Genomic DNA, 14,132 nt, shown 5'->3' with positions numbered 1-14,132 from the left:
GGTGGGTTGTACAGTACTATTTAACATGCTGAGAGTAGAGAGGATGACTGGTGGGTTGTACAGTACTATTTAACATGCTGAGAGTAGAGAGGATGACTGGTGGGTTGTACAGTACTATTTAACATGCTGAGAAGAGAGAGGATGACTGGTGGGTTGTATCATACTATTTAACATGCTGAGAGAGTAGGAGGATGATGTGTGGGTTGTACAGTACTAGTTACATGCTGAGAGAGTAGAGAGGATGACTGGTGGGTTGTACAGTACTATTTAACATGCTGAGAGAGTAGAGAGGATGACTGGTGGGTTGTACAGTACTATTTAACATGCTGAGAGAGTAGAGGATGACTGGTGGGTTGTACAGTACTATTTAACATGCTGAGAGAGTATAGAGGATGACTGGTGGGTTGTACAGTACTATTTAACATGCTGAGAGAGTATAGAGGATGACTGGTGGGTTGTACAGTACTATTTAACATGCTGAGAGAGTAGAGAGGATGACTGGTGGGTTGTACAGTACTATTTAACATGCTGAGAGAGTAGAGAGGATGACAGATTTTGTGTAAATGTGTGATTCTGTGAGAAATAATTTCCAGGGGAAGAAAACAGTAAATCCAGTCACTCTTTCAGTCATTTGTCCAGAGCAGAAACTGATCTGGGGTCAGGATACAATAAATCAAATCAAGTAATCCTCTCCCCTCCCCCCAGACGCTACTGGAGACGACCACCAGTCTGTTGAACCGTGACCTCCACTGGTCCCTGTCTCACCTGCGAGCGGCGGTCAGCAGGGGGCTCCACCCTCGCCAGGACCACTGTAACATCTGTCTGCAGCAGTACAAGAGACGTCAGGACAGCCCAGATGAAATCATCATATTCAGGTCATCACCACAACATTCACATCAACATGTGTTCTCTACAACCGCTTGATAGAGGATGAACGGTGTCAGAAGGTTTACAGTACAATGTTCTGATAGAGGATGAACGGTGTCAGATCCGTTTACAGTACAATGTTCTGATAGAGGATGAACGGTGTCAGAAGGTTTACAGTACAATGTTCTGATAGAGGATGAACGGTGTCAGATCTGTTTACAGTACAATGTTCTGATAGAGGATGAACGGTGTCAGATCCGTTTACAGTACAATGTTCTGATAGAGGATGAACGGTGTCAGAAGGTTTACAGTACAATGTTCTGATAGAGGATGAACGGTGTCAGATCTGTTTACAGTACAATGTTCTGATAGAGGATGAACGGTGTCAGATCCGTTTACAGTACAATGTTCTGATAGAGGATGAACGGTGTCAGAAGGTTTACAGTACAATGTTCTGATAGAGGATGAACGGTGTCAGATCTGTTTACAGTGCAATGTTCTGATAGAGGATGAACGGTGTCAGATCCGTTTACAGTACAATGTTCTGATAGAGGATGAACGGTGTCAGAAGGTTTACAGTACAATGTTCTGATAGAGGATGAACGGTGTCAGATCTGTTTACAGTACAATGTTCTGATAGAGGATGAACGGTGTCAGATCTGTTTACAGTGCAATGTTCTGATAGAGGATGAACGGTGTCAGATATGTTTACAGTACAGTGTTCTGATAGAGGATGAACGGTGTCAGATCTGTTTACAGTACAGTGTTCTGATAGAGGATGAACGGTGTCAGATCTGTTTACAGTGCAATGTTCTGATAGAGGATGAACGGTGTCAGATCTGTTTACAGTACAGTGTTCTGATAGAGGATGAACGGTGTCAGATATGTTTACAGTACAGTGTTCTGATAGAGGATGAACGGTGTCAGATATGTTTACAGTACAGTGTTCTGATAGAGGATGAACAGTGTCAGATCTGTTTACAGTGCAATGTTCTGATAGAGGATGAACGGTGTCAGATCCGTTTACAGTACAATGTTCTGATAGAGGATGAACGGTGTCAGATCCGTTTACAGTACAATGTTCTGATAGAGGATGAACGGTGTCAGATATGTTTACAGTACAATGTTCTGATAGAGGATGAACGGTGTCAGATCCGTTTACAGTACAATGTTCTGATAGAGGATGAACGGTGTCAGATCTGTTTACAGTACAATGTTCTGATAGAGGATGAACGGTGTCAGAAGGTTTACAGTACAATGTTCTGATAGAGGATGAACGGTGTCAGATCTGTTTACAGTGCAATGTTCTGATAGAGGATGAACGGTGTCAGATATGTTTACAGTACAGTGTTCTGATAGAGGGTGAACGGTGTCAGATCTGTTTACAGTACAGTGTTCTGATAGAGGATGAACGGTGTCAGATCTGTTTACAGTGCAATGTTCTGATAGAGGATGAACGGTGTCAGATAGGTTTACAGTACAGTGTTCTGATAGAGGATGAACGGTGTCAGATATGTTTACAGTACAATGTTCTGATAGAGGATGAACGGTGTCAGATATGTTTACAGTACAGTGTTCTGATAGAGGGTGAACGGTGTCAGATCTGTTTACAGTACAGTGTTCTGATAGAGGATGAACGGTGTCAGATCTGTTTACAGTGCAATGTTCTGATAGAGGATGAACGGTGTCAGATCTGTTTACAGTACAGTGTTCTGATAGAGGATGAACGGTGTCAGATATGTTTACAGTACAGTGTTCTGATAGAGGATGAACAGTGTCAGATCTGTTTACAGTGCAATGTTCTGATAGAGGATGAACGGTGTCAGATCCGTTTACAGTACAATGTTCTGATAGAGGATGAACGGTGTCAGATCCGTTTACAGTACAATGTTCTGATAGAGGATGAACGGTGTCAGATATGTTTACAGTACAATGTTCTGATAGAGGATGAACGGTGTCAGATCCGTTTACAGTACAATGTTCTGATAGAGGATGAACGGTGTCAGATCTGTTTACAGTACAATGTTCTGATAGAGGATGAACGGTGTCAGAAGGTTTACAGTACAATGTTCTGATAGAGGATGAACGGTGTCAGATCTGTTTACAGTGCAATGTTCTGATAGAGGATGAACGGTGTCAGATATGTTTACAGTACAGTGTTCTGATAGAGGGTGAACGGTGTCAGATCTGTTTACAGTACAGTGTTCTGATAGAGGATGAACGGTGTCAGATCTGTTTACAGTGCAATGTTCTGATAGAGGATGAACGGTGTCAGATAGGTTTACAGTACAATGTTCTGATAGAGGATGAACGGTGTCAGATCTGTTTACAGTGCAATGTTCTGATAGAGGATGAACGGTGTCAGATAGGTTTACAGTACAATGTTCTGATAGAGGATGAACGGTGTCAGATATGTTTACAGTACAGTGTTCTGATAGAGGATGAACGGTGTCAGATAGGTTTACAGTACAATGTTCTGAACCTGTCACCTCACTGAACATTTCCCAGGCTGGTGCTGTAGTGGAGGCTGTACACACGGTAATGCTGTTAACACCGTGTGTGTGTGTGTGTGTGTGTGTGTGTGTGTGTGTGTGTAGCTGCGGTCATCTGTACCACTGCCAGTGTCTGCAGCGGAAGGGGAGTGGCCACGCGGAGCCCAGGCTGCTGCAGGTCTGGAGCTGCTACAAGTGTATCTCCTCACAGAGAGGGAGGGGCAGGGTCACCACGGAGACCGGGAGGGGGCGGAGCACCTCCCTCGCGCAGGTCAGTCAGTGACATCACACAGAGTATGACCTCTGACCTGTTAATGGGGTGGGTTGGTTGTGTGTTATTTTCTAGTAGCTGCTCGTGAGAGGCGGAGGAGAGACAGGCCATGTGCACACTGCCCACAAAATGAGGTGGAAACTGAGGTGCACTTCCTAACCTCCTGCCAAATGTAGGGCCATATTAGAGAGACATATTTCCCTCAGATTACACAGAACATAATTAGAAAACAAACCCAATTTAATAAACTCCCATATCTACTGGGTGAAATACCACAGTTTGACATCACAGCAGCAAGATTTGTGACCTGTTGCCACAAGAAAAGGTCAACCAGTGAAGAACAAACACCATTGTAAATACAACCCATATTTATGTTTATTTATTTTCCATTTTGTACTTTAACCATTTGCACATCGTTACAACACTGCATATATACATAATATGACAGGCAGGGGGAGAGAGAGTGGGGCAGGGGGAGAGAGAGTGGGGCAGGGGGAGAGAGAGTGGGGCAGGGGGAGAGAGAGTGGGGCAGGGGGAGAGAGAGTGGGGTAAGGGGAGAGGGAGTCGGGAGGGGGAGAGAGAGTCGGGTGGGGGAGGGGGAGAGAGAGTCGGGTGGGGGGAGGGGGGAGAGAGAGTCGGGTGGGGGAGGGGGAGAGCGAGTGGGGAGGGGAACGGGGAGATCGAGTGGGGAGGGGGAGAGCAAGTTGAGTGGGGGAGGAAGGGGGAGAGAGAGTAGAGTGACCTTTAGAGAAGCAACACACACATCCATCTGTCTGTCACTTCCATTCTGTTTTCTGATGGTCATCTCTCTTCCTCTCTCCATCTGTCACTTCCATTCTCTTTTCTGATGGTCGTCTCTCTTGTTGTTTCAGACCAAAGTGATGTCCAGGGAAGCAGGGGAAGATGGGAAAAAGGTAACACTGTTGGGGGTAGCCTCTCATTGGTAGCATCCAGGCAGCCCATCTGTCTGTCTCTCTCTCTGTCTGTTTCTCTCGGTCTTTCTCTCAATTCAATTTCAATTGAAGGGCTTTATTGGCATGGGAAACATGTTTACATTGCCTTTAGCAAGTGAAGTAGATAATAAACAAAAGTGAAATAAACAATACAAAAATCTCTGTCTTTCCCTCTCTCGCTCTCTGGCTTACTCTCTCCTTTCTCTCTCTCTTCTCTCGCTCTCTGGCTTACTCTCTCCTTTCTCTCTCTCCTTTCTCTGTCTCCTCTCTCGCTCTCTGGCTTACTCTCTCCTTTCTCTCTCTCTCTCTCTGGCTTACTCCCTCCTTTCTCTCTCTCCTCTCTCGCTCTCTGGCTTACTCTCTCCTTTCTCTCTCTCTCTCTCTGGCTTACTCTCTCCTTTCTCTCTCTCCTCTCTCTCTCTCTGTCTTCCACCTACTTAGTGTATATCAGCAGCCGTTCCCCCCAGGGGAAAATAAAGAACAGTGGTTAGTGTTGGTGTTTTCTCCAGCTAGCTGTCTGAATGTAGCAGACCATTCTGCCATATGAATGGCTTCTAATTGGTTTATTCAAATTAGTTGTCTAGTAAATAAATATCCAAACACTGAGCGGCTGAGTTTAATGAAGGTTCTGGAATCTCTCTCTCTCTCTCGCTCTCTCTCTCTCTCTCTCTCTCGTTCTCTCGCTCTCTCTCTCTCTCTCTCTCTCTCTCTCTTTCTCTCTTAGTGAATTGAATTCTCTCTCTGTTTATGTGTTAGTTATATTCTCTCTGTTGTCCAGACGGTGGAGGCCTTGTGAAGATGACTTATGTGACACTAGATAGCTGGATGTTATTGACTCTGTCTGTGTCCCAAATTGACCACACACACCTCACACACACCATATACACACACCTCACACACACCTCACACCTCACACACACCTCACACACACCTCACACACACCATACACACCTCACACACACCATACACACACCTCACACACACCCCACACATACACACACACCATCCACACACACCATACACACACCATACACACACCATACACACCTCACACACACCTCACACACACCATCCACACACACCGTACACAAACCATACACACACCATACACACACCTCACACACACCGTACACACACCTCACACACACCGTACACAAACCATACACACACCTCATACACACACCGTACACACACCTCACACACACCGTACACACACCATACACACACCTCACACACACCGTACACAAACCATACACACACCTCACACACACCATACACACACCGTACACACACCTCACACACACCGTACACAAACCATACACACACCGTACACACACCGTACACACACCGTACACACACCTCACACACACCGTACACAAACCATTCACACACCTCACACACACCTCACACACACCGTACACACACCTCACACACACCGTACACACACCTCACACACACCTCATACACACACCATACACACACCTCACACACACCATACACACACCACACACACACCGTACACAAACCATACACACACCTCACACACACCGTACACACACCTCACACACACCTCACACACACCTCATACACACACCATACACACACCTCACACACACCATACACACATCTCACACACACCATACACACACCACACACACACCGTACACAAACCATACACACACCACACACACACCGTACACAAACCATACACACACCTCACACACACCATACACACACCGTACACACACCTCACACACACCGTACACAAACCATACACACACCTCACACACACCGTACACACACCTCACACACACCTCACACACACCGTACACACACCTCACACACACCTCATACACACACCATACACACACCTCACACAAACCATACACACACCTCACACACACCGTACACAAACCATACACACACCTCACACACACCATACACACACCTCACACACACCTCATACACACACCATACACACACCTCACACACACCATACACACACCACACACACACCGTACACAAACCATACACACACCTCACACACACCGTACACACACCATACACACACCTCACACACACCATATACACACACACCATACATACACACCATACACACACACACACACACCATACACACACTCATTCACTGTAACTATGACATACAAAGGAAAAATCAAACATTGAAAATAGAATATTAACACATACACAACCACAGAGAAATCCAGCTCCTTCAGAAAGTATTCACACCCCTTGACTTATTCCACATTATGTTGCATTACAGCCTGAATTCAAAATGGATTCAATTGACATTTTAGCTAATTTGTTGAAAATGCAATACAGAAATATCTACTTTACATAAGTATTCAAACCCTTTGTTATGACCCTCCAGATTGAGCTCAGGTGGATCCAATTTCCTTTGATCATCCTTGATTGGAGTCCACCTGGGACCAATTTAATTGTTTGGAGCTGATTTAGAAAGTAACACACCTGCCTCTATATAAGGTCCCACAGTTGACAGTGCAGGAACTATACCCTGAAGTCAGAGGAACTGGAGGAAGTGTCCCTAGATCTCACAGATAGAACTGTGATGAATCAGATACACTATATAGACAGCAGTATGTGGACACCCCTTCAAATGAGTGGATTAGTCTATTTCAGCCACACCTGTTGCTGACAGGTGTATACAATTGAGCGCACAGCCATGCAATCTCCATAGACAAACATTGGCAGTAGAATGGCCTAAGGGACTTTCAACGTGGCACCGTCATAGGATGCCACCTTTCCAACAAGTCAGTTTGTCAAATTTCTGCCCTGCTAGAGCTTCCCCGGTCAACTGTAAGTGCTGTTATTGTGAAGTGGAAATGTCTAGGAGCAACAACCGTTCAGCCACGTGGGAGGCCACACAAGCTGAAGCGCGTAGTACATAAAAATTGTCTGTCCTCGGTTGCAACACTCACTACCAAGTTCCAAACTGCCTCTGGAAGCAACATCAGCACAAGAACTGTTCGTCTGGAGCTTCATGAAATGGATTTCTGTGGCCCTGTGTACAAAGCAAGGTCTATATAGAAATGGTTCGTCGCGATCGGTGTGGAAGAACTTGACTGGCCTGCACAGAGCCCTGACCACAACCCCATCAAACACCTTTAGGATGAATTGGAACGCTGAGCTGTGAGCCAGGTCTAATCGCCCAACATCAGCGCCCGACTTCAATAATGCTCTTGTGGCTGAATGGAAGCAAGTCCCCGCAGCAATGTTCCAACATCTAGTGGAAAGCCTTCCCAGAAGAGTGGAGGCTGTTCTAGCAGCAAAGGGAGGACCAACTCCATATTAATGCCCATGATTTTGGAATGAGATGTTCGATGAGCAGGTGTCCACATACTTTTGATCATGTAGTGTATCTGTGGAATGGTATGAAACAATTTCTAGAGTGTTGAAAATTTCCAAGAGCACAGTGGTCTGTCTCCATTATTGGGAAATTGAACAAATATGGAACTACCCAGACTGCCTAGAGCTGGTCGTCTGACCAAACTGAGCAGCCGGACAAGAAGGACCTTGGTCAGGGGGTTGACCAAAAACCCAATGACCACTCTGACATTATTACGGAGTTCCTTGGCTGAGATGGCAGAACCTGCCGGAAGGACAACAATCTCTACAGAACTTCACCTATCAGGGCTTTATGGGAGAGTGGCCAGGCGGAAGCCACTCCTGAGAAAAAAGGCACATGACAGCACACCTGGTGTTTGCAAAAAAGTCCTGTGAAGACAGCATGAGGCAAACGGTTCTGTGGTCTGATGAGACTGAAATTGAACTATTCGGCCTGAATGCAAAGCGCTATGTCTGGAGAGAACCAGACATAGCCCGTCTAACACCATCCCTACCATCACCCGTCTAACAACATCCCTACCGTGAAGTATGGTGGTGGCAGCATCATACTATGGGATGCTTTTCAGTGGCAGGGACTGTGAGGCTGGTAAGGATAGAGGGAACAATGAATGGAGCCAAATACAGGCAGATCATTGAGAACCTGCTTCAGAGTGCAAACAACCTTAGACTGGGACGAAGATTTACATTCCAACAGGACAATGACCCCAAGCATACAGCCAAAGCAATGCTGGAATGGCTTCAGAACAAGAATGTGAAAGTCCTTGAGTGGCCCAGCCAAAGCACAGACTTGTATCCCATTGAAAATCTGTGGAAAGACTTGAAGGTTACTGTTCACCGCCACTTTCCATCTAACTTAACAGAACTTGAGAAAATCACCAAATCCAGATGTGCAAAGCTGATCCAGGAATAACCAAGACGACCCAAAGCTGATCCAGGAATAACCAAGACGACTCAAAGCTGATCCAGACATCCCCAAGACGACTCAAAGCTGATCCAGACTTCCCCAAGACGACTCAAAGCTGATCCAGACATCCCCAAGACGACTCAAAGCTGATCCAGACATCCCCAAGACGACTCAAAGCTGATCCAGACATCCCCAAGACGACTCAAAGCTGATCCAGGAATAACCAAGACGACTCAAAGCTGATCCAGGAATAACCAAGACGACTCGAAGCTGATCCAGACTTCCCCAAGACGACTCAAAGCTGATCCAGACTTCCCCAAGACGACTCAAAGCTGATCCAGACATCCCCAAGACGACTCAAAGCTGATCCAGACATCCCCAAGACGACTCAAAGCTGATCCAGACATCCCCAAGATGACTCAAAGCTGATCCAGACATCCCCAAGATGACTCAAAGCTGATCCAGACATCCCCAAGACGACTCAAAGCTGATCCAGGAATAACCAAGACGACTCAAAGCTGATCCAGACTTCCCCAAGACGACTCAAAGCTGATCCAGACATCCCCAAGACGACTCAAAGCTGATCCAGACATCCCCAAGACGACTCAAAGCTGATCCAGTCATACCCAAGGCGACTCAAAGCTGCAATCGCCACCAAAGGTGCTATTACAAAGTATTGACTCGGGTGAATACTTATATAAATTAGATTTCTGTATTTAAAAAATAATAAAATAATTCATGGGGTATTGTGTGTAGATGGGTGAGAGAAAACAAATCAATGTAATCCATTTTGAATTCAGGCTGTAACACAACAACATGTAGACTAAGTCAAGGGGAATTAACACTTTCTGATCACTCTATCAGTGGTTTGCTGTTCACCGTCCCAGAATCCCTCACATCTCTCTCTTTCTCTCTGTCAGCGTTTGAAAATGTCATCTCGCCAATCAGACAACACACCTGTTTAGCCTCCAGTCAATATTGTAAATGTCACTTCTACCCTGCATTTATCTTAAATAACTCTGACTTTTCAAAACAGATTATCTTTCTCTTGTTCCTCGTTGTCGTTCAGCCAATCTTCATGCAGGTCACGTTTGATGGGTTTTTCCTCAGGCGCTGGCATTTTACAGCTATTAAAAAAGATCCAAATCACCAGAGGGCCGTGGAAACAATTATTGTTTTATTCTGTTATTTTTCTGTTAATTGAAGCCTGTCAACAGTGAAAGTCTTTGGAGCTACTATAGTGTCCTAGAGATGAGAGATGTCGATAGTGTCCTAGAGATGAGAGATGTGGATAGTGTCCTAGAGATGAGAGATGTGGATAGTGTCCTAGAGATGAGAGATGTGCATAGTGTCCTAGAGATGAGAGATGTGCATAGTGTCCTAGAGATGAGAGATGTGCATAGTGTCCTAGAGATGAGAGATGTGGATAGTGTCCTAGAGACGGGGATGGTGTCCTAGAGACGGGGATGGTGTCCTAGAGACGAGAGGCGGGGATGGTGTCCTAGAGACGAGAGGCGGGGATGGTGTCCTAGAGACGAGAGGCGGGGATGGTGTCCTAGAGACGAGAGGCGGGGATGGGTGTCCTAGAGACGAGAGGCGGGGATGGGTGTCCTAGAGACGAGAGGCGGGGATGGGTGTCCTAGAGACGAGAGGCGGGGATGGGTGTCCTAGAGACGAGAGGCGGGGATTGGTGTCCTAGAGACGAGAGGCGGGGATTGGTGTCCTAGAGACGAGAGGCGGGGATTGGTGTCCTAGAGACGAGAGGCGGGGATTGGTGTCCTAGAGACGAGAGGCGGGGATTGGTGTCCTAGAGACGAGAGGCGGGGATTGGTGTCCTAGAGACGAGAGGCGGGGATTGGTGTCCTAGAGACGAGAGGCGGGGATTGGTGTCCTAGAGACGAGAGGCGGGGATTGGTGTCCGAGAGGCGGGGATGGTGTCCTAGAGGCGGGGATGGTGTCCTAGAGGCGGGGATGGTGTCCGAGAGGCGGGGATGGTGTCCGAGAGGCGGGGATGGTGTCCGAGAGGCGGGGATGGTGTCCTAGAGGCGGGATGGTGTCCTAGAGGCGGGGATGGTGTCCGAGAGGCAGTGGATGGTGTCCTAGAGACGGGGGTAATGTCCTAGAGACGAGAGATGGGGATTGTGTCCCAGAGGCATGGATAGAGACGGGGATAGGATAGTGTCCCAGAGACGGGGATAGTGTCCCAGAGACGGGAATAGTGTCCTGGAGATGAGAGATGGGGATAGTGTCCTGGAGACGAGAGATGGGGAGGGTGTCCTAGAGACGAGAGATGGGGAGGGTGTCCTAGAGACGAGAGATGGGGAGGGTGTCCTAGAGACGAGAGATGGGGAGGGTGTCCTAGAGACGAGAGATGGGGATGGTGTCCTAAAGACGGGGATGGTGTCCTAGAGACGGGGGTAGTGTCCTAGAGACGGGGGTAGTATCCTAGAGACGAGAGATGGGGATAGTGTCCCAGAGGCATGGATAGAGACGGGGATAGTGTCCCAGAGACGGGGATAGTGTCCCAGAGACGGGGATATTGTCCTGGAGATGAGAGATGTGGATAGTGTCCTGGAGACGAGAGATGGGGATGGTGTCCTAAAGACGGGGATGGTGTCCTAGAGACGAGAGACAGGGATGGTGATAGTGTCCTAAAGACGAGAGATGGGGATAGTGTCCTAGAGACGAGGGGTGGTGTCCAATAGACGGGGGTAGTGTCGGGGATAGTGTCCTGGAGATGAGAGACAGGGATAGTGTCCTGGAGATGAGAGACGGGGATAGTGTCCTAGAGATGAGAGACTGGGATGGTGTCCTATAGATGAGAGGCGGGGATAGTGTCCTGGAGATGAGAGATGTGGATAGTGTCCTGGAGATGGAGATAGTGTCCGAGAGACGGGGATGGTGTCCTAGAGACGAGAGTCGGGGATGGTGTCCTAGAGACGAGAGACGGGGATGGTGTCCTAGAGACGAGAGACGGGGATGGTGTCCTAGAGACGAGAGACGGGGATGGTGTCCTAGAGACGAGAGACGGGGATGGTGTCCTAGAGACGGGGATGGTGTCCTAGAGACGGGGATGGTGTCCTAGAGACGGGGATGGTGTCCTAGAGACGGGGATGGTGTCCTAGAGACGAGAGATGGGGATGGTGTCCTAGAGACGAGAGACGGGGATAGTGTCCTGGAGATGAGAGACGGGGATGGTGTCCTGGAGATGAGAGACGGGGATGGTGTCCTGGAGATGAGAGATGGGGATAGTGTCCTGGAGATGAGAGACGGGGATGGTGTCCTAGAGGCGGGGGATGGTGTCCTGGAGACGAGAGACGGGGATGGTGTCCTGGAGATGAGAGACGGGGATGGTGTCCTGGAGAAGAGAGACGGGGATGGTGTCCTGGAGATGAGAGACGGGGATGGTGTCCTGGAGATGAGAGACGGGGATGGTGTCCTGGAGATGAGAGACGGGGATGGTGTCCTGGAGATGAGAGGCGGGGATGGTGTCCTGGAGATGAGAGACGGGGATGGTGTCCTGGAGATCAGAGACGGGGATAGTGTCCTATAGAGATACCGGAGATCCATATAAGATGTTTTATAGATGAGTGTTTTATTTCATTCTGCGGGGGATAATTAACGTGTTATTCTCTGAGCTGAACTCTACTCTGTTCTTATACATTTCACAACCCTTAAATCAACCATACAATCAATCAACCAACATCTGTGGCTGATCCATGTTGCTGTGTTGTGGCTGATCCATGTTGCTGTGTTGTGTTGTGGCTGATCCATGTTGCTGTGTTGTGGCTGATCCATGTTGCTGTGTTGTGGCTGATCCATGCTGATGTGTTGTGTTGTGGCTGATCCATGCTGATGTGTTGTGGGCTGATCCATGCTGATGTGTTGTGTTGTGGCTGATCCATGCTGATGTGTTGTGGCTGATCCATGCTGATGTGTTGTGGCTGATCCATGCTGATGTGCAATGTTGTGGCTGATCCATGTTGATGTGTTGTGGCTGATCCATGCTGATGTGTTGTGGCTGATCCATGCTGATGTGTTGTGTTGTGGCTGATCCATGCTGATGTGTTGTGGCTGATCCATGCTGATGTGTTGTGTTGTGGCTGATCCATGTTGATGTGTTGTGTTGTGGCTGATCCATGCTGATGTGTTGTGGCTGATCCATGCTGATGTGTTGTGGCTGATCCATGCTGATGTGTTGTGTTGTGGCTGATCCATGCTGATGTGTTGTGTTGTGGCTGATCCATGTTGCTGTGTTGTGGCTGATCCATGCTGATTGTTGTGTTGTGGCTGATCCATGCTGATGTGTTGTGGCTGATCCATGCTGATGTGTTGTGTTGTGGCTGATCCATGTTGCTGTGTTGTGGCTGATCGATGCTGATTGTTGTGTTGTGGCTGATCCATGCTGATGTGTTGTGGCTGATCCATGCTGATGTGATGTGTTGTGGCTGATCCATGCTGATGTGTTGTGGCTGATCCATGCTGATGTGTTGTGGCTGATCCATGCTGATGTGTTGTGTTGTGGCTGATCCATGCTGATGTGTTGTGTTGTGGCTGATCCATGTTGCTGTGTTGTGGCTGATCCATGCTGATTGTTGTGTTGTGGCTGATCCATGCTGATGTGTTGTGGCTGATCCATGCTGATGTGTTGTGTTGTGGCTGATCCATGTTGCTGTGTTGTGGCTGATCGATGCTGATTGTTGTGTTGTGGCTGATCCATGCTGATGTGTTGTGGCTGATCCATGCTGATGTGTTGTGGCTGATCCATGCTGATGTGTTGTAGGTGTTTGCTGAGACCACATTGGACCCCCAGCAGTGTCAGTCCTGGGACCAGCTACGATGTCTCTACAGAGGACCTTCCAGGGTAGGTCTGATACTCATATCTGGGGTTCTCTGTCTCCTCTCATTTTATTTTTCTCTCTGCATTGAAACATGGAAGACATCACTGTCAGTAAGTGGATATACTAAAGGATTAGCTAGCATCAATACTTCCTATAGCTGACTGGGCTTTGAATAATGATGGAGAGAGAGAGACAGGCAGGCAGAGAGAGAGAGAGAGACAAGCAGACAGAGAGAGAGAGACAAGCAGACAGAGAGACAGGCAGACAGAGAGAGAGAGACAGGCAGACAGAGAAAGAGAGACAGGCAGGCAGAGAGAGAGAGAGAGACAAGCAGACAGAGAGAGAGAGACAAGCAGACAGAGAGACAGGCAGACAGAGAGAGAGAGACAGGCAGACAGAGAAAGAGAGACAGGCAGG

At 47.8% G+C, this 14,132-nt stretch overlaps 1 protein-coding gene across 1 annotated transcript; it reads left to right on the top strand.

Moving 5' to 3' along the window:
* The first annotated feature begins 563 nt into the window (after positions 1–563).
* LOC115184115 (vacuolar protein sorting-associated protein 8 homolog) lies at positions 564–13,924 on the top strand. Its single transcript, XM_029745105.1, has 5 exons — positions 564–575; positions 706–875; positions 3,465–3,630; positions 4,503–4,544; positions 13,658–13,924. The coding sequence occupies exons 1-5, from the start codon at positions 564–566 to the stop codon at positions 13,874–13,876; spliced, it is 609 nt and encodes a 202-aa protein (XP_029600965.1). The 3' UTR covers positions 13,877–13,924.
* The last annotated feature ends 208 nt before the right edge of the window (positions 13,925–14,132 follow it).

The sequence above is a fragment of the Salmo trutta genome, unplaced genomic scaffold (assembly GCF_901001165.1).
Source record: "Salmo trutta unplaced genomic scaffold, fSalTru1.1, whole genome shotgun sequence".
NCBI classification, from domain to species: Eukaryota; Metazoa; Chordata; class Actinopteri; order Salmoniformes; family Salmonidae; genus Salmo; species Salmo trutta.
Note: the sequence above shows the minus strand (reverse complement) of the source record. Positions and strands in the feature narration are given on the sequence as shown.